The 23,640-nt window shown below is 44.5% G+C and overlaps 1 protein-coding gene across 2 annotated transcripts in view; it reads left to right on the top strand.

Annotated features, from left to right (window-relative positions):
- The window catches only part of cad (carbamoyl-phosphate synthetase 2, aspartate transcarbamylase, and dihydroorotase), a 34,729-nt gene extending 12,219 nt beyond the window's left edge, over positions 1-22,510 (top strand). For both annotated transcript variants that reach the window (XM_086143400.1, XM_086143399.1), the window contains exons 12-44: positions 2,394-2,615; positions 2,916-3,104; positions 3,195-3,319; positions 3,984-4,117; positions 4,287-4,399; positions 6,132-6,296; positions 6,461-6,546; positions 6,818-7,064; positions 7,432-7,530; positions 7,610-7,834; positions 8,120-8,302; positions 9,536-9,754; positions 11,326-11,493; positions 11,568-11,750; positions 11,913-12,017; positions 12,188-12,433; positions 13,239-13,320; positions 13,613-13,779; positions 13,919-14,083; positions 14,917-15,048; positions 15,765-15,966; positions 17,341-17,531; positions 17,626-17,766; positions 18,115-18,192; positions 18,288-18,411; positions 19,055-19,248; positions 19,720-19,794; positions 19,877-20,089; positions 21,102-21,227; positions 21,329-21,484; positions 21,566-21,667; positions 21,874-21,968; positions 22,315-22,510. In XM_086143400.1, coding sequence (XP_085999526.1) covers positions 2,394-2,615; positions 2,916-3,104; positions 3,195-3,319; positions 3,984-4,117; positions 4,287-4,399; positions 6,132-6,296; positions 6,461-6,546; positions 6,818-7,064; positions 7,432-7,530; positions 7,610-7,834; positions 8,120-8,302; positions 9,536-9,754; positions 11,326-11,493; positions 11,568-11,750; positions 11,913-12,017; positions 12,188-12,433; positions 13,239-13,320; positions 13,613-13,779; positions 13,919-14,083; positions 14,917-15,048; positions 15,765-15,966; positions 17,341-17,531; positions 17,626-17,766; positions 18,115-18,192; positions 18,288-18,411; positions 19,055-19,248; positions 19,720-19,794; positions 19,877-20,089; positions 21,102-21,227; positions 21,329-21,484; positions 21,566-21,667; positions 21,874-21,968; positions 22,315-22,414 — 5,052 coding nt within the window. In that variant the 3' untranslated portion in view covers positions 22,415-22,510. The remainder of the gene's footprint in view (positions 1-2,393; positions 2,616-2,915; positions 3,105-3,194; positions 3,320-3,983; positions 4,118-4,286; positions 4,400-6,131; positions 6,297-6,460; positions 6,547-6,817; positions 7,065-7,431; positions 7,531-7,609; positions 7,835-8,119; positions 8,303-9,535; positions 9,755-11,325; positions 11,494-11,567; positions 11,751-11,912; positions 12,018-12,187; positions 12,434-13,238; positions 13,321-13,612; positions 13,780-13,918; positions 14,084-14,916; positions 15,049-15,764; positions 15,967-17,340; positions 17,532-17,625; positions 17,767-18,114; positions 18,193-18,287; positions 18,412-19,054; positions 19,249-19,719; positions 19,795-19,876; positions 20,090-21,101; positions 21,228-21,328; positions 21,485-21,565; positions 21,668-21,873; positions 21,969-22,314) is intronic.
- The last annotated feature ends 1,130 nt before the right edge of the window (positions 22,511-23,640 follow it).

Raw genomic sequence — 23,640 nt, 5'->3', positions numbered from 1 at the left:
CATTATCCCTGCTCATTGAATGCAAAGATTTCCTAGTTTCTTGGGCTTTCTATGACAGGAAGTTCAATGTCTTTCAATTGTGGTTTAAGATGTCAGCTGATAAATGTGTTTTTCTATGTTGTGACATTTGATGAAAATAAGACCACAGCGAATCGACTTCCTCCATCTAACCCAGCGGTCGGGAACCTACGGCTTGTTAGCCGTATATGGCTCTTCTGTCTGGCTATCAGATAGGTAGTTTATTCGCATCAACTCTCATAACGGAAAAAATGGCAAAAAGAAAAAAAAGGCAATGATTACCGTGCACTCCGGGACTCTGGGCTGCGTGGACAGAGGAATTTACATTTGGATCTGCCTTATGGCTTTTATGGCTCTCCCAGTCAAAAAAAGTTCCTGACCCCTGATCTAACCCTATTCTCTGTATCCTCCTCTCTCACACCAGTTAACGTCATATTCTCAGTACGTCCATGAATCTTCTCTTCGGTCTTCCTCAAGACCTCTTGCCTGGCAGCTCCAATTCCAGCATCCATCTACCAATATATTCACTATCCTTCCTCCATACATGACCGAACCATCTCAGTCTGGCTTCTCTGACCTTCTCTCCAAAACATCTAACATGTGTTGTTCCTCTGATAGACTCATTCCTGATCCTATCCATCCTGGTCACTCCCAAAGAGAACCTTAGCATCTTCATCTGTGCAACCTCTAGTTCTGCCTCCTGTCTTTTCATCATCGTTAACAGTTTCTAGTCCATACAGCATCGCTGGTGTCATCACTGTCTTGTACACCTTTCCTTTCACTCTGGCTGAAAGTCTTCTATCACATAGTACCCCTGACACTTTTCTCCACCCATTCCAACCTGCTTGAACCAGTCTCTTTACCTCTTTTCCACACTCTCCGTTGTTTTGGACTTCAGGTGCTTGGGGTCACCAATTACCTGAAATCCTCCAACTTCTTGATCTCCACTCCCTGTAGCCTCACCATTCCACTTGAGTACCTCTCATTCACACACATACTTTGTCTTGCTGCGACAATTCTTTCCTTTCCAGCGCAAACCTTCAATTCTCTTGATTTTCCTCAGCCTGTTCTGTGCTCTCACTACAGATCACAATGTCATCTGTAAACCTCATGATCCATGGAGATTCCTGTCTAACCTCATCTGTCGGCCTGTCCATCACCATTGCGAACAAGAAGGGATTCAGAGCTGATCCCTGCTGGAGTCCCACCTCCACCTTGAACTTCTCTGTTACCCCTACAGCACACTGCACCACTGTCTCACAGCTATTATTCAAGTCCACTCCTTATTTCTTCATACAATACCAGAGCTCCTCTCTCGGCACCCTGGCATATGCTTTTTCTAGGTCTACAAAAACACAATGCAGCTCCTTCTGACCTTCTCATTACTTCATTTCCCTCTCTATCCTTAATCACCTGGACCTGTTGTACATCCTTTCCATCTTTATCTCTCTGTTTCGCCAACCTGATCATTCTCTCCTTCTTGTCCAACCGACCATACAAGTCATCGTACCCCCTTTGTTTGCCTTTGCTACCTCTATCTGTACCTTATGTTGTATCTCATTGTGTTGTACCAAGTACTGTCCCACCTGTCTTCCTGATAACACTAGCTGTTGTTGTCCAATCATGTGGAGGCTCACCCTGACCACCCTGACCACCCAGACCCTTTCTCAACTCCTCCTTGGAAACTATACAACACGCCTCCCTTTTCAGCTTCCACCACTTTGCCCTCTGCTCTGCGTTGGTCCTCTTGATCTTCTCTGTCACCAGAGTTATCCTACAAACCACCATCCTATGCCGTCTGGCTACACTCTCACCTACAACTACTTTGCAGTCACTAATCTCTTTCAGGTTACCTCGTCTATACTAGATGTAGTCTACCTGCGTGCTCCTACCTCCGCTCTTATAAGTTACCCTGTGTTCCTGTCTATTCCGGAAAAAAATGTTCACTACAGCAATTTCCATCCTTTTTGCAAAATTTACCACCATCTGCCCCTCTGAGTTCCTATCCTGTATACCAAATCTGCCCATCACTTCTTCATCCCGCCTATTACCTGCACCAACATGCCCATTGAAGTCTTCTCCAATTACCACTCTCTCATCTCTGGGGATATTCTGCATCACTTCATCTAACTCATTCCAGAACTTCTCCTTCTCCTCAAACTCACATCCCACCTGCGGGGCATAGCCACTAAATAACAGGAGCATCACACCTTCAATTTCCAGTTTCAGACTCGTCGGCTCTCATTCAGACAGCATAATCTATACTTGTAATGAATTATATCGATCTCATCAAGACTGAGATTACAACACAGAGTCTACTGATTTCTTCCTATTTTCTAGAAGTTTCTGAAGTTATTTATTTGTGAAACCCCCAGGCGGTGGCAGCCGCAGAGCGCCTGGGCTACCCAGTCATGGTGCGCTCAGCGTTCGCCCTGGGCGGTTTGGGCTCCGGCTTCGCCAACAACCGCGAAGAGCTGACCTTGCTGGTGACGTCGGCCTTCGCCCACACCTCCCAGGTGCTCGTGGACAAATCTCTGAAGGGCTGGAAGGAGATCGAGTACGAGGTGGTCCGAGACGCCTACGACAACTGTGTCACCGTGAGTTCTTATCAGTCCCTACTGGATGTGTCCTGATAAACTGCCAGTCTCCCATGTTTTACTTTAATTTTTCATTTGCTTCTTTGGAAATGTAATCAAAAACATTGAGCATGATACTTTGTACTGTTATTCAAATATACATCTTTGGAACGGATGAGTGTCTTGACAGTTATCACTGAGATTATATTAAAGCTGACCCAGTCTCAGTGAGGACGGAGATGTAATGTGTGTGTGTTTGTGTGTGTGTTTGTGTTTGTGTGTGTGTGTGTGGGTGGGTGCATTCTGCACACTCATGCTCAGGTCTGTAACATGGAGAACATCGACCCCCTGGGCATTCACACTGGGGAGTCCATTGTTGTCGCTCCCAGTCAGACGCTCAATGACCGCGAGTACAACATGCTCAGAAACACCGCCATTAAGGTCATCCGGCACCTCGGCATCGTGGGAGAGTGCAACATCCAGTACGCCCTCAACCCGGAGTCCGAGCAGGTGAACACACACAAAAACACAAAAAAGGGCGTCTGTTGCCGACGGCAAAAAAATACTCTTACTGTGTAGTAACTTGTGTACTTTTTCCAGTACTACATCATCGAGGTGAACGCCCGTCTGTCTCGCAGCTCAGCTCTGGCCAGTAAGGCCACTGGTTATCCTCTGGCCTACGTGGCAGCTAAATTGGGACTGGGAATCCCGCTGCCGCAGCTCAAGTATGTTTGACGTTTAGCTACATTACATTACATTGCATTAGGCAGACGCTTTTATCCAAAGCGACTTACAATAGAGGACATAGGGACTGCAAATACACGATGCACAGGAAATATACAGAACAGTAAGCTACATTCAACTCCGCATAAAAAAAGGCTGATACTAAAATGGTCTCTAGATTAGAACCTCACATGGAATCAGTCTGGAGAAACACCAGAGAATGGAGGTTTTGTCCAAGAGTCCTTCCATTTAGGTCCGAAATGTAATTCATTCTTGTTGCTCTGCTGATTCATTCCTGAAATCTTACTCATGCATGATGATTTAAGACCGATAAAATCCAAAATAAGAAAGCAAGAACAAACAAACATGTTTCTTATTTGAAGGAACCATTTTTGTGAGAATGTATGTAACAACACCCCACATTAACACATCAGCAAGAAGTGTAACAGTTAATCTAGTGATGGCATTAATGTTCCGTTATCAGAGTATAGCTGGTAAATAAATTTGTCCGATTTTTTTGTTTTTGTTTTTGTGTCTTACAATAGTATTATTAAAATCTGCATTCAATCCAGACAGTTGTCATGTGTTTTTTAACTTCCATTTTTTTCTTTCTGTTGAAAATATGGACAGACTGTGAATTGTTTTCTTGTTTTATTTTCTCTTCAGGAATTCTGTCACCAACTCTACCACAGCCAATTTTGAGCCCAGTCTGGATTACTGTGTCGTGAAGGTTCCCCGCTGGGATCTCAGCAAATTCCTCCGGGTTTCCACAAAGATCGGCAGCTCCATGAAGAGCGTCGGTAAGAGGCCTGGGTGACGAGTGAAGAAAGTCAGATGAAAAAAAAAAAAAATTTGGAGGTGACCTGATCTGGCAGTTTTCTTGCCTGAATAGAAGTTAATGAAAGACAGTGGAAACAAGATCCCTCCACTTTTGCTGTTTAACCCTCAGTTTGAATTTTTCTCCCTTAGGTGAGGTGATGGCAATAGGCCGCAGCTTCGAGGAGGCCTTCCAGAAAGCGCTGAGGATGGTGGACGAGAACTGCGTGGGCTTTGACCACACAATCAAACCCCTGTCTGACCAGGTGCGGTTGAGATTCAGAAATCTAAACGCTTCGTATCATCTTAGTTCAGGCACACACGCACTTCTGTGTGAGGAGAAGCTTTGTGCTAAGAAACGCATCCATAGGAATTTAAAGTGCTGCATTGACTGTTTTTTTTTTCAGTTTTGTTTTGTGTTTGTTTTATTTTTCTGTCACGAACTGTATTTTTCGGACTATAAGTCGCAGTTTTTTTTTTCATAGTTTTGCCGGAGGGTGCGACTTATACTCTGGAGCGACTAATGTGTGAAATTATTGAGCTCTCTTGCGCTGATGTGTGTCTGTGATGGTCACACACACACACACCAACCAATCAAAATTCAGCGGGGGCGGGTCATGGCAGAAGTGCATTGTGAAAAAAAGATGCTACCAGCGACCTCTGTACCTATGAAAATTGATCATTTCAACAGTTGCGGTAACTTATAAAAACATCTGAGAAGGGCTGAACAAAAATGGCACCAAAAAGAAAATCATATTCTGCAGGTTACAAGCCGGAAGAAGCGAAATATGCAGGCGAAAACGGCGATCGAGCAGCAGAGAGAAAGTTTGGAAGTTAGTGAGAAACTTGTAAGGGACTGGCAAAAAGCGGAGGTACTCTTACTGAAATGATGAAAACTAAAAAAAGCTAATCGCGAGCTAAAAGCTAGCTGGCCACGGCTAGAGGAACGAGTTCACACTTGGGTGCTTGAACAACGTGCTGCCGGGAGAGGCTTGTCAACAGTACAGTTGCTTCTGCCAAGGAAATTAATAGAAATGAGTTTACAGGAGGACCTTCCTGGTGTTACCACTTCATGCAATGCAATCGCCTCTCTGTCAGAGCAAGGACGCCATCCTGTCGGGATCCAAAAAGGCTGGAATAATTTGAACTGCAAGTGACGATGACTCTGACGTAAGATACGTACCGGTAGATGAGGAAGCGGCCCATTGTCTACCTTCGGGGTTGGCGGAGTTGTTCAGTGAAACCGAAGAAGATTTAGTGATTAAGAGTGACACAGATGTTTGGTTGTAGCATGTGCTATATCCTATCGTTATTTGAATGACTCTTACCGTAATATGTTACGTTAGCATAGCCTACCAGTAACGTTCTCAGTTCGTTGTTTATGCGTTATATAGGCTATACTAGGCTACACTTATTCAGCCTGTTGTTTTCTATTCTATTTTTATTTTAAATTGCCTTTCAAGATGAAATGTCTATTCTTGGTGTTGGATTTTATCAAATAAATTTCCCCCCCAAAAAATGCGACTTATACTCCAGTGCGACTTATCTATGTCTTTTTCGTTCTTTATTATGCATTTTTGGCTGGTACGAAAAATACGTTACTTCCTTTTGGTGGATGTTTCGAGTTTTCACTGTGGTTGTTTTTGCTTACACTGACCAAAAGATGGCGCTTGTTAAACACTAAGTGAGAAAGCTGTTTTGACAGGAAGATGATTCCTTATAGTCACAGTCCTCAACATTAAGAAAAGTTCGTCTTTAAAACTCCATAATGAAATTGAAATGCCCACACACATATATATATATATATATATATATATGTGTGTATGTGTGTATAGAAATGTGAATGTATATGCGTGTGTCTATCTATCTATCTATCTATCTAGCTATCTAGCTATCTAGCTAGTATGTATATTTCAGATAATATTTAAGAATCATAAAGAATTTTTATTTTCTCTTAAGTGTTGAAATCCATTTCTCCTGTTGTTTCTTTTTCTCCAGGAGCTCCAGATGCCAACTGACAAGCGTATCTTTGTCCTGGCGGCGGCGCTGCGAGCAGGCTACACCGTGGACCCGCTGTACCAGCTGACCAAGATCGACCGCTGGTTCCTGCACAAGATGAAGAACATCGCTGACCACGAGCGGCTGTTGGAGACGTACAACCAGGTGAGAGGCGGCGGCGGGGGCGACCAGCCATGAGCCGCCAACTGGATCGTTGTTCTTTAACCAGTCCAGCAAGTCGCTGGATTTTTACAGCCTGGAATAACTCCTCTAAACAAATATTGTTTCGTCTGATCGCCTTTGGTTTTCCCGATTCCCCCCCCGGCCAGGATGAGAGCGCCATGCCTCCCGAGGTGATGAGGAAGGCCAAGCAACTGGGCTTCTCAGACAAACAGATTGCTCTGGCTGTTCAGAGGTAGGTGGGAAGTTGTAGAAATGACCCAAAAATGACAGGAAATTATCGGTCACCTACAAGCAAATGAACAGGAAAATGTTTTCATCTGGTAAACGGACACTATATTAGACCGTCAGCTCAGAGACTTCCCAGGTGTTTGCGACAATAACGTCTTCTGTTTTTGTTTTAATAACAACTGGGAGGTTAAAAAACAGACAACTTCATCGAGACAAACGTCAGGTTTGTTTTGGATTTCCGGCTTTTCTAACTCTTCCGTTCTAATGTCCGTCAGCACTGAGCTGGCGGTGAGGAAGCTGCGCCACGATTGGTCCATCCTGCCGGTGGTCAAGCAGATCGACACCGTGGCGGCGGAGTGGCCCGCCTTCACCAACTACCTGTACCTGACATACCACGGCACAGAGCATGACCTCGGCTTCAGTGACCCGCATGTCATGGTGATCGGCTCCGGCGTTTACCGCATCGGCAGCAGCGTGGAGTTCGACTGGTGTGCCGTCGGCTGCATCACTGAGCTCAGGAAGGTACTGGTCACATGACAAAGATAATCCTTTTAAGATGTCCATTGATGATGTAGTATAAGATAATCAAAAAGACTTTCGCTCGGGAGCCATATTGAAGGGCAAAAAGTTAAAAAAAAACAACTACCTAAAGAAAGACAGTCATACCGGCAAATGTGAACAAAGCAGTCGTCCTCGTATCACGCTGCATGACATTGTATTCGTCCGCTAGTTCCTGCACGAAATTTGTATTTTAATGTTACAAATGCTGTATTTTGGAATGATGGACCCAAGACGTCCTAACCAAATTTATGGGAGGTGCTGACGTAACCCCAAAACACTGTAGGTCAAGGAAGTGCGAATTGTGATTTCATGTTGTCTCGTCAACCAGATGGGTATCAAGACCATCATGGTAAACTACAACCCTGAGACGGTCAGCACGGACTACGACATGTGTGACCGCCTCTACTTCGACGAGATCTCCTTCGAGGTGACTCTTCGATTGATTCTCTTTATGATCGAATAGCGGCTGGATACCCGATGTCACTGATTGGACCTTGTGCCTTAAGGTGGTGATGGACATCTATGAGATGGAGAACCCGGAGGGGGTGATCCTGTCTATGGGCGGCCAGCTGCCCAACAACATTGCCATGTCGCTGCACCGCCAGCAGTGTCACATCCTGGGAACGTCGCCAGAGTTCATTGACTGCGCAGAGAACCGCTTCAAGTTCTCCAGGATGCTGGACACGATTGGGATCAGCCAGCCGCAGTGGAAGGAGCTCTCCGACACAGAGGTACCGGGTTAACTGGATCAGGTACTCTCACACTTCTGAATGAGACCGCCAGGAGTTTTGTTTTTGAACAACAAACTAACCTTCAGTCATTAAAAAACTATCGGTCTACTGGCTGGGTTTCTCTTCCAAAGGAACTCCTGTAGTGTCAAAATATCAAGGGATCCTGTTACTCTACATTCTTGTTGGATCCAGGAAAATATGCTCAACCCTCAAACTTTTGTCTGTCTTACAGCAGGATTAAAGAAACTGACTGATATCTGTGTTTTTACTGTCTTACGCCTGCAGTCGGCAGTGAAGTTCTGTGAGACGGTGGGTTACCCCTGCTTGGTACGACCATCGTACGTCCTGAGCGGCGCTGCTATGAACGTGGCCTACAGCGACAGCGATCTAGAGAAATACCTGAGCAACGCTGTGGCCGTTTCCAAGGAACACCCCGTGGTCATTTCCAAGTTCATCCAGGAGGCAAAGGTCGGCAGACCTTAATCTCTTCAGGCTTAACTTCTCAATAATATAGTAACATTCATTACTCTCTGGTGTGTAGTCCCAAAAAATTAGGAAACGTGATTTATGTTTTATAGTAGGTGAAAAAGGCCAGAAAGGCTCCTTCTTCAGTTTGACGGCATCCCTCACCACTGGGGTCCACCAGTGGGTTCAAGGGTTTCCACCCTGGCAGGCGCTGACCGCCTTACTGTCTGCCGCCATGACAATGGAATCATGAAACATGGCCCATTTGGACTCAGTGTCCCCCGCCTCCCTCAAGACAGGGTTGAAGTTCTGCCGAAGGTACGAGTTGAAACTCCCTCCGACGGGGGACTCTGCCAGAAGTTCCCAGCAGACCTTCACGTTCCGTTTGGGTCTGCCAGGTCCGACCGGCATCCTCCCCCACCATCGGAGCCAGGGCACCACCAGGTGGTGATCAGTTGATAGTTTCGCCCCTTTTTTCAGCCGAATGTCAAGGACATGCGGCCGCAAGTCCGTTGATACGACCACAAGGTCAATCAAAGAACTGAGGCCTCAGGCGCGTTGGTGCCAAGTGCATATGGACACCTTTACGCCTGAACCTGGTGTTTGTTACAGACAATCCATGACGAGCACAGAAGTCCAAAAACCAAACACCGCTCGGGTTCAGATCGGGGAAGCTGTTCCTACCAATCACACCCTTCCAAGTCGCACTGTCGTTGCCCACATGAGCGTAGAAGTCTCCGAGCTTTACGAGGGAGTCCCTGGGACCCCAAGAAGGGTGGGTAAACCGAACTGTTGGTTGCCTTGCCACAAACTATCAGAACCCGCCCCCCCCCACCTGAAGGTAGAGGGAGGCTATCCTCTCGCCCACCGGGTTGAACCCCTACGGGCAGGCGCCGAGACGGGGGGCAACTCCAGAAAAAAAATGAATCTAGCACCTCTTGAGAACCCTGGTTTCAGATCCCAAGCTGTGCGTCAAGTTGTGTCCGACTATACAGTATCCAGGAGGAATCTCTCAGCCTCACACACCAGTTCAGGCTCCTTCCCCATCAGAGAGGTTACATTACATGTTCTAAGAGCCAAAAATTAGGCAATAATCCAATAATAGAATTATAAACTTTTGTAAAAGTGTCCAGTTTTCTGCTCATTTCCTTTGCTTATACTTGGAAAAGAATGAAAGCGAAATCTAATGAGGTTTCTTGTTATTGTGTGTGTGTGTGTGTGTAATATATTTGGCAGGAGATTGACGTGGACGCCGTGGCGTGTGATGGTGTAGTTATGGCATTTGCCGTGTCAGAGCACGTGGAAAACGCTGGCGTTCACTCAGGTGACGCCACCCTGGTGACGCCGCCTCAGGATCTGAATCAGAAGACCATCGAGAGGATCAAAATGATCGTCCACGCCATTGGCCAGGAGCTTCAGGTCACCGGACCCTTCAACTTGCAGCTCATCGCCAAGGTGAGCAGATACTGACGATTTCCTGGCTCCGGGGCCAAGAGCAATTAAGACCAGGACTAAATCTTTTTAAATATTTTGTTTATTCAACAATTTCAATTACCAGGAGAGAAGTTCAAAGCTGTCAAATCAGAATTCTTCTTCTTCGTCGTCTTTTGGCTTTTCCCTTCAGGGGTTGCCACAGCGAACCAACTTTCTCCATCTAACCCTATTTTCTGTAACCTCCTCTCTCACACCAACTACCTTCATATCCTCTCTCACTACATCCATAAATCTTCTCTTTGGTCTTCCTCGAGACCTCTTGCCTGGCAGCTCGAATTCAAGCATCCTTCTACCAATATATTCACTCTCCCTCCTCTGTACATGACCCAACCATCTCAGTCCGGCTTCTCTGACCTTCTCTCCAAAACATCTAAAATGTGCCGGTCCTCTGATAGACTCATTCCTGATCCTATCCATCCTGGTCACTCCCAAAGAGAACCTCAACATCTTCATCTGTGCAACCTTTAGTTCTGCCTTCTGTCTTTTCGTCATTGAAACAGTTTCTAGTCCATACAGCATCGCTGGTCTCACCACTGTCTTGTACACCTTTCCTTTCATTCTGGCCGATAGTCTTCTATCACATAGTACCCCTGACACTTTTCTCCACCCATTGAACCCGTCTCTTCATCTCTTTTCCACACTCTCCGTTGCTCTGGACTGTTGACCCCAAGTACCTGGAATTGTCCAACTTCCTGATCTCAACTCCCTGCAGCCTCACCGTTCCACCCAAGTTCTTCTCATTCACACACATATATTCTGTCTTGCTGCGACCAACATTCATTCCTCTCCTTTCCAGAGCATACCTCCACCCTCAATCTAGATTTTCCTCTGCCTGTTGTCTGCAATCACTACAGATCAAAATGTCATCTGCAAACATCATGGTCCATGGAGTATCCTGTCTAACCCCATCTGTCAGCCAGTCCATCACCATTGCGAACTAGAAGGGGCTCAGAGCTGACCACTGATGGAGTCCCACCTCCACCATGAACTTCTCTGTTACCCCTACAGCACACCGTACCCCTGTCTCACAGCTAGCATACATGTCCTGCACCAGTTTAACATACTTCTCTGCCTCTCCAGATTTCCTCATACAATACCAGAGCTCTTCTCTTGGTATCGGATCGTCAGCTGTCGGATCGATATAGCGATACATATCGATTTTTTTTACACCGCTAGTCTGATGCCCTTCTTTAGTCAGTAAAGTTTTGTCCTCTGCCTCATTGCTGGACCTAAAGGGATGAGAGCAAGCATGCAGCATGTGGCGTACCTGACTGTTCAGCCAAGGCTCCTGGTTGGGGAACTCGCTGACTCGTATGGCGGGCACGATGTTGTCGACATAACTGTACGTTGACAGAAGAGTCCTCCTGAGTGGCTGCGATTCAACACGTCCCTGTCAGTTGTTGCAAAACAATCCAGCAGAATGCCCTCTGAATCTGGGGACCAGAGTTTGATTTCTCTGGTTACGGCATTCGTCTGTTTCGGTCTCTATCTCTATGCGGGGCACTCGCTAACTGACACTAACTTCTCTGCAGGACGACCAGCTGAAGGTGATTGAGTGCAACGTCCGTGTCTCACGCTCGTTCCCCTTTGTATCAAAAACACTGGGCGTTGACCTGGTCGCCCTGGCGACCCAGGTCATCATGGGAGACAAAGTGGAACCTGTGGGGCTGATGACCGGAAAGGGGATCGTGGGTGTGAAGGTGAACAGGCTGGACCCGTACCACTGACTGTGTGTGTGAGCATTTCTTGATCTAACACATCTCTCGGGCCTTAGGTGCCTCAGTTCTCCTTTTCTCGGCTAGCCGGCGCCGATGTGGTGCTCGGGGTCGAGATGACCAGCACCGGTGAAGTGGCCTGCTTCGGGGAGAACAGGTACGAGGCCTACTTGAAAGCCATGCTGTCCACCGGGTTCAAGATCCCCAAGAAGAACATCCTGCTGTCCATCGGCAGCTACAAGGTACCCTGTCCAGGCATCACCCAACAGATGACGGCCGCTTGAACGTTGAAGATATGAAAAACATGGAGAAAGGATTTCATGTGTCAAGCAAAAATATTTTTTGTGTAAATCTTTCATTGATGTCAGAAAGTTGGAAAAAAAAAAAACGGTTGACATTTTCAGAACAAGAGTGAGCTGCTGCCCACTGTCCAGTCACTGGAGTCACTGGGTTACGACCTGTACGCTAGTCTGGGCACAGCTGACTTCTATACCGAACATGGAGTAAAGGTGAGGGACAGAATCCAGACACTAGCTATGCTCATCTCGTGATCCGCTTTCACGGCTCTCTTGAAAACTCCAGCCATATCCATCTTCACATCGGTAGACATCTGAGAAAATACACTGAGCTGTCGAAGAATAATCCAAACCGGTTCCATCGCGGTTCCGCTGACCTCCAGGTGACGGCCGTGGATTGGCCCTTCGAGGAGGAGGACAGCGAGTGTTCCACCAAGGAGAAGCAGCGTAGCATCATGAACTACCTGGAGGAGAACCACTTCGACCTAGTCATCAACCTCTCCATGAGGAACAGCGGCGGCCGCAGGCTCTCCTCCTTCGTCACAAAGGGCTACAGGACCAGGCGCATGGCCATCGACTACTCCGTGCCCCTCATCATCGACATAAAGTGCACCAAGCTCTTCGTTCAGGTCAACCATGTCTTGGTGGTTGGATATTCATTTCTAGAGTCTTGTTTGTCCATCCACATGATTCCTCTTTAGACACAAAGGTCACAAATTCAAGAGTCCCTGTTCAGTGGGGATTACATTACATTACATTACATTACTTTACATTGCATTTGGCAGACGCTTTTATCCGAAGCGACTTACAATAGAGGACATAGGGACTGCAAATACACTCGCAAATACAAGATGCACAGGTAATATACAGAACAGTAAGCTTGGGTTAGTGAGGGGTTTTTTTTTTTTTTTTTTTGATAGAGACACACACACACACACACACACTGCATAGCCTAACTTGCTGCCAACCTGATCTGGGGCAGCTCAAGCATCAGCGCAGTAAAAAGTCCTGAAAGAGAAAAGATTTTACCTGTTTCTTGAAGGTTGAGAGAGATGATGCTAGTCTTGTTGCTTCCGGAAGTTTGTTCCACCGCTGAGGTAGTAGAACGGAGAACAGTTTTGCCTGAGATCGCTTAGAGCGAGCAAAAGGTACTGCTAGTAGGTTTGTATTAGAGGAACGCAGCTCTCTGCCGGGAACATAAGGTCTTATTATTTCGGTCAGATATGCTGGACCTGTTCCCGAGGTGGTTTTGAATGCCAGGGTCAGGGCCTTGTGCCTGATCCTGGCAGCTACTGGTAGCCAGTGCAACTGGATGAACAGAGGTGTAACATGAGCCCTTTTGGGTTGAGTGAAATGTGCTCTTTGACCGATTTCCAGATACTTTATACCTCAACTTGCAACAAGGAGCATCAACTTGTGTGTGATTCTCTGCAGGCTCTTCGGCAGGTGGGCCGAAGTCCTCCTGTGAAAACTCATATCGACAGCATGGCATCTGAGACGCTGGTCCGTCTGCCAGGTGGGTCTCTGACGCCAAAAGCTGGTGTTTTTTTTTCTCTCATCCAACTTTTTTCTTTTCAAATGTGCTAGCCTTTTTCGATTAATACTGTTTGTGCATCATCCTCAAAATTTTGAATTCGATAAATGTTTCTGAAAGGCTGCAAGAGTCATTTTACAGCACCATTCCTGGATTCTCCCATCGAAGAATATTCATAATATACAAGTATCTTTTTATTAAAAACACAGTTGTTCCAGTTTGCGATAACAAGCATTTATCTTTTTTTTTTTTTTTTTTTTTTTTTGTCACCCAGGTTTGATTGACGTCCATGTCCACCTGCGGGAGCCTGGGGCCACTCACAAGGAGGACTTCTCCTCAGGCACGGCAGCAGCTCTGGCCGGAGGTATCACCATGGTGTGTGCGATGCCCAACACCGCGCCTGCCATCACCGACTCCAGCTCTCTGTCGCTGGTCCAGAAGGTAACTCCACCTCTACATTAGACTGGTTGCAATTTAGACATTTCTGATCTGAATAGATGCCGGTGGATGCAGGAAGTGACTCTCCGTCACTGTTTTTTACCATGAAATAAAAGCTGATGTTTTGTTTGACATCCACCAGCTGGCCAAGGCAGGCTGCCGCTGTGACTACGGCCTGTATTTGGGCGCAGCCTCAGACAATGCGGCCATCCTCCACTCTTTGGCCAACCAGGCAGTCGGGCTGAAGATGTACCTGAACGACACATACTCCACCCTCAAGATGGACAACGTCTCCCTTTGGATGGAAGTAGGCTGAAACCTAGAGCCCCTCGATAAATCGACACTCATTGAACTCTAGAATTTAATCTTCGGACAAATCTCTAAAAAAAAAATGTTTCTAATGCTGCTCCTGGGTCAGCAAAGAAAACTTCAAATTCCTTTTTCCTTGTCATAATTTTAATCAGACCAGACCATCAGGCAGCTCTGGATAGGGCGAAATTATACAAAAACCAGAAAATGTCTCTGTTATTGTTCAAGCAAAAGTTGTTGGTTGTTGCTAGTACTTGGTTTTAAGAATAAGAACAATTTTATTTATCTCGAAGGAAATTGTTGCGCCAGAGTTTCATGTAAAACATAACAATAATAAACAATAGGAGGAAATTGTATAAACAGTCAAAAAAAAGGAGGGAGACTAAGAAATACAAATAAAACAAATAAAGTGGCAAAGTCAAGGCTATAAAGTGTCTTAAGGTCTTAAAAAGTACAAAGATTTGAATATTCCCTGCAACTGAAGGTCCTCCTTCCTATTTTAGAAAATAAATAAATTAAAAATGCATAAACTCTTCTTGTGAGTTAAAACGATAACAAAATTTAAAACATTTAGAGTAAAAATTGCTGACTATGGAAAAAAAAAAAAGGTTTTATTCACAGTTTCTTGTTTTATATTTTTAGATTCAAGCAGCTGAAACTCTTAGTAGTTGTAAAGGCCATCTCCAAATAATATGCTGTACAAATTGTCTTCAAATTAGCATTTTCAGTCTCGTTCTTAAAATGTTGGTAATGTCAGAGAATTAAACAAGTGTTCTTGTACCTGCAGCAGTTGTAAACCCCAAAACGCCACCCTCTGCTTTCTCTCTGCAGCACTTTGAGAAATGGCCAAAGCTCATGCCCATCGTGGCTCATGCCGAGAAGCAGACTGTGGCGGCCATCCTGATGGTGGCCCAGCTCTACCAGCGACCTGTCCACATCTGCCACGTGGCCAAAAAAGAGGAGGTACCACCTCTTTTTCCAGCTGGCAAAATAAGAAAGGAAACCAGTTGAGCTCTCTGAAGTGCAGCCAGATTCTTTTCAAATTCAAAGTTTGACTCCTTGTTTTCACATGAGTTCTAAAGGGTGATTCGAAGCGCAGAATTTTTTTTTATTTTTTTTTTTTTTTTTTTTTCAGAGTGGTTTTTGGTTAAATTCTACATGTGGGAACAATTTAAAGATTTAAATTTTTGATTTGAAATTTAAACTGATTATTCTCATACTTTAGTTTTGTTGTTTAGTTTTATTAGCTTTTATTTATTAGCTCAACCAGCGACCTGTCCACATCTGCCACGTGGCCAAAAAAGAGGAGGTACCACCTCTTTTCCAGCTGGCAAAATAAGAAAGGAAACCAGTTGAGCTCTCTGAAGTGCAGCCAGATTCTTTTCAAATTCAAAGTTTGACTCCTTGTTTTCACATGAGTTCTAAAAGGTGATTCGAAGCGCAGAATTTTTTTTAATTTTTTTTTTTTTTTTTTTTTTTTTTTTTTGCAGAGTGGTTTTTGGTTAAATTCTACATGTGGGAACAATTTAAAGATTTAAATTTTCAATTTGAAATTTAAACTGATCATTCACATACTTTAGTTTTGTTGTTTAGTTTTATTACCTTTTATTTCTGTTTTTTTTTTGGGGGGGGGGGGAATATGTAATTAATGTTTAAACATCCTACCCTGTTGCCTTTAGATCCTGATCATCCGTGCTGCAAAGCAAAAGGGCATCCAGGTGACGTGCGAAGTGGCCCCACATCACCTCTTCCTGTGCGAAGAGCAATTGGAGGAGATCGGCGAGGGCCGGGCCCAAGTCCGGCCCATGCTGGGGACCCGCGAGGACATGGAGGCGCTGTGGGAAAACCTGGACATCATCGACTGCTTCGCCACAGACCACGGTCTGTGAGCGCTGGTTCGGGTTCTTTCTGAAATCTGTGTCTCGCCAAAAAGTTCAAGGTCCGTTTTTTTAAAACCCCAGTCATGTGTGAATAACTGGATTTAGGATCAAAAAAACAAATTCTTCCTTGTTAGTCCCCCTTCAAGGAGCCCTGTTTGTGGTTGTATGCCAGCAGGGTGACAACCCTGACTGGGGCAGATTCACTATATGGTGTCACTGTGCTAGTTTTGTCTGGGGTTCAGTAATGTAGGAATTTTTTAACACTCCATAATCAACACCAAGTATCCTTTAATCCAACCTCTGCCGCTTTTCCTGTGTTGAGTTGCGGGGCAACAGCCTCAGCAGAGAGACCCATTATGAGTTGGAGATCACCATGGGATGAGGCTAACGGAACTACATCATCTGCAAAAAGCAGAGGCCCAGTACTGAGACCAGCACTCCATACTTCTTGAGCAGCCACTCAGAGAACTCCAGGAGTTACATGGTCAAAGGCCTTCTCCAAGTCTACAAAGCACATGTAGACTGGTTGAGGGAATTACCATGTGCCCTCCAGGACCCTGCTGAAGTTGTATAGCCGATCCACTGTTCCACAAAAAGTGCCAAAAAAACAATATCCAACTGACCCTCCTCTCCAAGACCCCTAAATAGACCTCACCAGGGTGGCTAAAGAATGTGATCTCCTTGTCGTTGGAATACCCCCTCCGGTCCCACTTTTTAAACCATCACCCCAGGCTGCAAATGTAGACACACTGTTCCCAGTGTGCATGTGATGTCGCAGAGATGTGTCAATCCGGAAAGCTACACAACATCCAGACCCTTGAGGAACTCAGGGCGGTGCTCATTCACCCCTGGGGAGCTTATTGACCACCTTGGCAACTTCAGCCCCAGAGATTGAAGAGCTACTCCCTGAGTCCCCAGACTCTGCTTCCTTATCAGAAGGCATGGCAGTGGGATTGAGAAGTTCTTCGAAGTATTACCCTTCACCGACCTGCGACCTCTCAAGTCGAGGTCAGCAGCACACCATCCTCGCAATTGATGGTGCCCTGCTTCCCATCCTGAGCACCGTGTGCAAAAAAGGCCCAATACTTGTACTTCTTCAGCTGGATGGTATCCCCAGCCACCAGTGTCCACCAACGCAGCAAAAAGACCTTCAGTTTAATGAGACTCTTTCTAATTCTATTTTAGAAAATCCATCATGTACCATTTTTATAATACTTTTATTTGTATTATATGTTTACGTACTTTCGTTGATAAGTTCCTTATAGACACTTAAAAATTCCACCCAAGTTGTGATGCCGATCAACATGATACAACAAAGCGAATGAAGAAGAGAAACTCAACAAAAACACTAACGTAATAGTAAAACTATTTTCAGCTCCGCATTCGATTGAGGAGAAGAACAGCACCCACCCCCCTCCAGGGTACCCGGGGCTGGAGACCATGCTGCCTCTCCTGCTCACCGCAGTCAGCAACGGGCGCCTAACCCTCGACGACATTATCCGGCGCCTCCACGACAACCCACGCAGGATCTTCAACCTGCCTCTTCAGGAAAACACCTATGTGGAGGTAAAATCACACGCAACAGGACATGGATGCAGCAGCTGTGGAAGTCATCTCTGCACACGGTGTGACAGGAGAGTCACCGACGGCGTGTCTGCAGGTGGACCTGGAACAGGAGTGGGTGATTCCTCAGGCCATGCAGTTCACCAAGTCCAAGTGGACCCCTTTCCAAGGTCTGAAGGTGAAGGGGAAGGTGCGGCGCGTGGTCCTGCGAGGAGAGGTGGCCTACATCGATGGACAGGTGTGTGTGTGTGTGTGTGACACAATAACATGTCTGCTTTGCTGAAGATGCGTGGAAAGTTGGCTCCGTGCAGCAAGAAAATACTTTAGTCTTCATGATCTGCTCAGTTATGCACCTGTATTACTATGCACGGTACTGAGGGACAAGTAAATTTGTCAAAATGTATGATTGCATGTATTTCAGACAATCCAAAGGGGGGGGGGGGCTCAGCTGGTACCTGTTTTGCAGCACATAAGAATGGTTCTGTTGGGATATTTCTGAGCGGTAGAAAACCTATGGAACAGATCTGCAGTGAAACAGATGGAGCCCAAAATCCAGTGAGGTTCTTCCCGCATCTGTAATTCTCAGGTTTTGGTGCCCCCGGGCTACGGTGAAGACGTGAAGACGTGGCAGAGTGCTTCCATCCTGACACCTGAGAGCCCAATGGTATTCAAGACAAAAGGACGACAGTTTCAGTCCATTATTTCGGACAGACGTTCAATTTGTACTTGACATTTCTGTCTTTGCTTCCTGTTCCATAGACCCCCGAGCGTCCTCGTCCCACCCCACCCCGCGAAGGCCTGGTGAGAACTCGCGCCCCCAGCCCCAGACGCGCAGCGTTGCCCCCACGCATCCACCGCTCCTCCGACCCCGGCCTCCCCCCAGGTGTGGCCCATCCCAAAATACATCAGCGCATCAAATAACCTCGGTCGTCGGGCTAGTTTTTAAGATTAATTAGGTTTTTCATTGAGGGAAATGCCTCAGTCAGACACGCCATGAAGCGGTTGAACCGAACAAATAATTTTCACACAAATGCAATTTTGTCTGCAGGATTTGTTTAATTTTCTTTGGTATGTTTAATTTTTGATTCTGCCATTTTGGTTGTATTTATTTATTTGTTTGATTTGATTTCTTCCGGAGGTTAAGAGAAATCTTTTGGTTCAGAGTAATTTTTTTTTTCCCCCCAATACTGAGTTTCTTTCTCATTTAGAGCATTGCCTTTTTGTAATGATTGTCAAAATTATAAAGTGAATTCATAAGGAAAATTTAAGATAATGAAAAATAATTACTAGACTGTATAAAGAATTCTGAGCAGCAAAAATACCCTATGTCTGTTCAGTACAACTATTTTTTAATTTTTTTTTCTGTGATTTAATGGTTTAAAACAATTATGGGTCAAATGTGACTTGTTTGGAAACAATCTTTCCAGATAGGAATGATCCAAAATCGCATGTTCTGATTTGTAATTTTATTTATTTATTTTTTTTAAACCTCTCCCATATTTATCTGTAATATTTCCCTTCTGCAGAGATGGCCACACTTCCCCCGTCTGGTACTGGGGATGGTTATAGCCACCCCCCTCCTCTGTCCAGGCTGCTGTCCCCTCAGTCCTTCCCAGGCCAGGTTCCTTCTGGACAGGCTTCCCATTTTCAGATGTCCCCCCTGCTGCACCCCCTGGTGGGCCAGCACATCCTGACAGTGGGGCAGTTCAGCAAAGAGCAAGTAACTACCTGAGGGATGCCAGAAATCTCTAATATGTTGGTCAATTTTGTGATTAACCTTCATCGGAAACAGACATATTTTAATTCCACACATCCAGTATCTCCAAATTAATCACAGTTGACTTTTCAATAATGTTCAATTTTCAACCTCAACTGAAACTAAACTAAAAATGTGAATATTCTTTTTATATTTGCATGAATAAAATATAGGAATAAGAAGACTGTTTAATTTTAAAAAAATATATATTAATTTAACCTTATAGAATTCATATGACAAGTACCTGTTCATAAAATGACAGGAAGCACACGATGGAATGTGTGAATGGTTCTGCCAAAAAGGGTGATTGAAATCACATCAAATAGAAATCAAATGAGCTATTCCCTAGAGATGTTGTATTTATTAATATATTAGAATTAATTTCCCCTGACTTGAAAGCTCAAACCGTAGAATTGCATTTTTTGGTGATTTCAGATCTCTCATCTCTTCAATGTCGCGCATACGTTACGTTTGTTGGTCCAGAAGGAGCGGAGCCTGGACATCCTAAAGGTGAGCCTGAAAAACAAAACTCCCCGGCCACCGACCCACAAAGTGTGTCAATGTTAATCTCCAGCAACCCCGTTCCATCCAGGGTAAAGTCATGGCGTCCATGTTCTATGAGGTCAGCACTCGCACAAGCAGCTCCTTCGCTGCGGCCATGCAGCGTCTTGGCGGTTCTGTCATCCACTTCAGTGAGTCCACCTCATCCACCCAAAAGGGAGAGTCTTTGGCTGACTCTGTCCAAACCATGAGCTGCTACGCCGATGTGTTGGTGCTGCGCCATCCGACACCCGGAGCTGTAGAGGTAGGGAGATCAGCAAAGAATATTCCAAACTCCCACGTCAAAATCCTCAAACCCGGGTTCGACAGGTCATAGGTCTTTGAATTTGGTGGAAGAGCTAGACCAGGGGTCGGCAACCCGCGGCTCCGAGTGGCTTGGGAAATTAAATGATAAATATTTAATTGAACTGTATTTCATTTGTGTTAATTCCTTTTTTTAACTTTTAGTTCTAAGTCGGAAGATTATTGTGATCTTGACATATTAAATAAAATTATATTTATTATTTGTCGCGCACAAAATAACGTCACACTCGCGGAAGCCGGTATACCCGCCAGCCGGTAAAGTCCCGATTTGCAGGTGCTGTGCGCAGAAGTTCAGGAGCAGAAGTCCCATAAACTAGGTAAAATAAATATTTATGAAGGTATTTTGCAAATACTTATTTTTTATTGTTTACTGACAGAGTGATTTTTTTTTCCCGATTTATTTTTAAAATTCAGGTCAAGGCTGCGCTACACGCTCTGAAAGCTCAAAATGAGTTCATTACATAAATAAAATTTAATTTTCTCTGCAATACTTTGTGAATTTCAGAAGCAACACACTACACACTTGTTTATACAAAGTGTAAAGGTGATAAAAAGCAATATATACAGCGGTACCTTTATTTTAGACGTCAAAAAGTAATTGCGGCTCCCAGAGTTTTCTTTTCCGAGGCAACCGGGTCCAAATGGCTCTTTGGGTGTCACGGGTTGCCGACCCCTGAGCTAGACTAAAAGTAGGTTAATCTCCAGTTCAACTGGATAAATGTTATCTTATTGAATATTCTCCTTAGTTTCAAGTTAATTTTTTTCTAATCACATATCCTACATGGCTCAAGCTGCAGGTTTGCCAGCGTTCTTTGTACAATGAAAACCCAGCAGCCCATCAGTCCGCTAATGTTTTTTTTTTTTGACCTCTGTCCCTCCATCGTGGACAACTTCAACATCAACTTCCCTCCTCTGCAGACGTTCAACTTCATCTGTTTCCTGTGTTCCCACAGACGGCGTCCCGTCACTGCCGTAAGCCCGTCATCAATGCAGGAGACGGCGTGGGTGAGCATCCCACCCAGGCCCTGCTGGATGTCTTCACCATCCGAGAGGAGCTGGGAACAGTCAATGGCATGACGGTAAGGAGGAGAAGCCATGCTAGCTGAATTTCACAGACTTTAATTTTGTTTTGTTTTTTTTTTTTAAATCCTCCATGGTTTAAAAATTGTTTCCTTTCAAGATAACCATGGTGGGGGATCTGAAACATGGTCGCACCGTTCATTCCCTCGCCAAACTGCTGACCCAGTATCGCATCACGCTGCGATACGTGGCCCCCAAGAACCTGCACATGCCTGCTGAAATCCTCAACTACGTGGCCTCTAAAGGCATCAAACAGGTCCGCGGTTAAACCCAAGCTTCAACAAGACGTCTGAAGCGTCGTTGCTGTCGCTCACTGTCGGCGTCGACATGTTTGCAGGAGGAGTTCGAGAGCATCGAAGAGGCTCTGCCGGAGACGGATGTCCTCTACATGACCAGGATCCAGAAAGAGAGGTTCGCCTCTGAGGATGAGTATAAGGCTGTAAGTGACCCCTTACTTTAAAACTTCAAATCAGAACCGACTTAAAACAGAATATGCGCTGAAATTTTCAAACAAACAAGGAAATGAAGTGGTTTTTTTTCCCCTCCCCTGCTGTAGATGATTGATCACAGCAGAATAGCAATGGAGGGCGATATGAGTGAGTTTAATCTTGTGTGTTTTGTCCCCCACACACCCCTCACGCTCAGTGTTTCGGCCAGTTCATCCTTACCCCTCACATCATGACCGGGGCCAAGAAGAAAATGGTGGTGATGCATCCGCTACCCAGAGTAAATGAGATCAGGTGGGAGGCATATCATTAAAAACATTTCATATCCACACAAATTTATTCCCATGTGTTTTCTCATAACAGGTAATATATTTCTTTTTTATTTATTTACACTTTAGTCTGTCTTCCCCATTGAAGCTTAATTAACAAAGCAACCCGCTATATAAGGAATAACCTCTCGGATTGAGGATAGAAATTTATTTTTTTTATTTTCATAATACAGTTATAGAAATATAAAGACTTGCAATCTTGCATATTACAATTATCCCATGACTGCAATATTTCTTTGAATCAACCAAATTGATAGGACTGTTAATTAGCTGAAGTTGATTGTTTTCTTCCATTAATGCGTATTTCTCAGTATGGAGGTGGATACCGACCCGAGAGCAGCTTACTTCCGTCAGGCTGAGAACGGCATGTATATCCGCATGGCGCTGCTGGCCACAGTGTTGGGCAGATAAATGCCACTGACGCACAGCCGACTAAGACGACCATGTCCTCCCCAAGCTGCAGACGAGCGTTTCGCAATAAAACAAGTACGACCATTGACAAAAAAATGCTGCTCATGTTTATTTCTCTTCCGGTACATTCCACTACTATCTTTCCTCATCTGTAGAAACACTACACCACTTTCATGGGCTCGACTGGCAGTACCTAAGTGGATTGGTCCAGATTGTACCAAAGTTTTGAGGCAAGGTGATTTGCAAAACCCTCTAAATTATAAGGGACTATTTTTTTTTTTCTTTTTTTCATTATGGAGCGTTTCATCAAAAAATATTCTCTCCAGAAATTTTCATGACACATTCTCTCAATTCTGTTTTTGTTAATTGAATTTTTTTTTTTTTTTTGTTAAGATCTGATAGGTTTTCCTTTACAAATTTGTTATTGCTATTTGGACAAGTAGAAAGAGACAATGGTGGGAAATGCCCATTTTTAAAATGTCATTCATTCAGGAATAACAGGCTTGTTTGTTTTTTTCCCTTAAATATAGATATCATTAATTTAGAAAACCTGATGAGGATTATTTTTTTCTATAGTAAATCCAATTACCAATAGTATCGATAATCATGTCTATGTTTACATTTAAAGGGACCATTCTGGATCTTTAAAGGGAGAAAGGGGGGGCAAAACAGTAATGCCACTAGGATTTCTTTGCCTTTTGATTCTGATCAACAACTGTGCCAGCTAATTATTAAATATAAAACCATTTTTTCTCTTTGTCCCCTGTCCACCTGAAAAGTGTAGCATTAACTAAGATTACAAATATAAATTATAGTGTATGTTCTGTTTATTTACCTAGAGGTGTATCTCACAGTGACGTGATTGTTAGACTCCCATGTCTGTAGATGGTAAATGGTTTTGTACAATGTGAAGAAATAATAAAGTGACCCTTTTGCAATTGAATTTGTGTTTCATGTCCTGATTGAAGTGGCTTTTCTTTTTCTAATAAAATTGTTCAGAGGTTTAAATTTTACAAATATTTACAAAATTTATGAATTACTGAAAGTCAACAACTTATCTCAATCATAATTTTGTTTTCTATCATGGCCGATTGGAACAATCTTATTATTCCATTTTCTGCACCTGTAATGTGCCCCTTTAATTATATATGAATTGGACTGATGAAAGAGTGCAAAAAATAGAACCAAAATTAGCAAATATTTGAAAAGGCAAAATCTGCAACAGA

The sequence above is a fragment of the Fistularia commersonii genome, chromosome 36, assembly GCF_037954325.1.
Source record: "Fistularia commersonii isolate RoL2024-O1a breed Wild chromosome 36, RoL_Fcom_v1.0, whole genome shotgun sequence".
Classification (NCBI taxonomy): Eukaryota; Metazoa; Chordata; class Actinopteri; order Syngnathiformes; family Fistulariidae; genus Fistularia; species Fistularia commersonii.
Note: the sequence above shows the minus strand (reverse complement) of the source record. Positions and strands in the feature narration are given on the sequence as shown.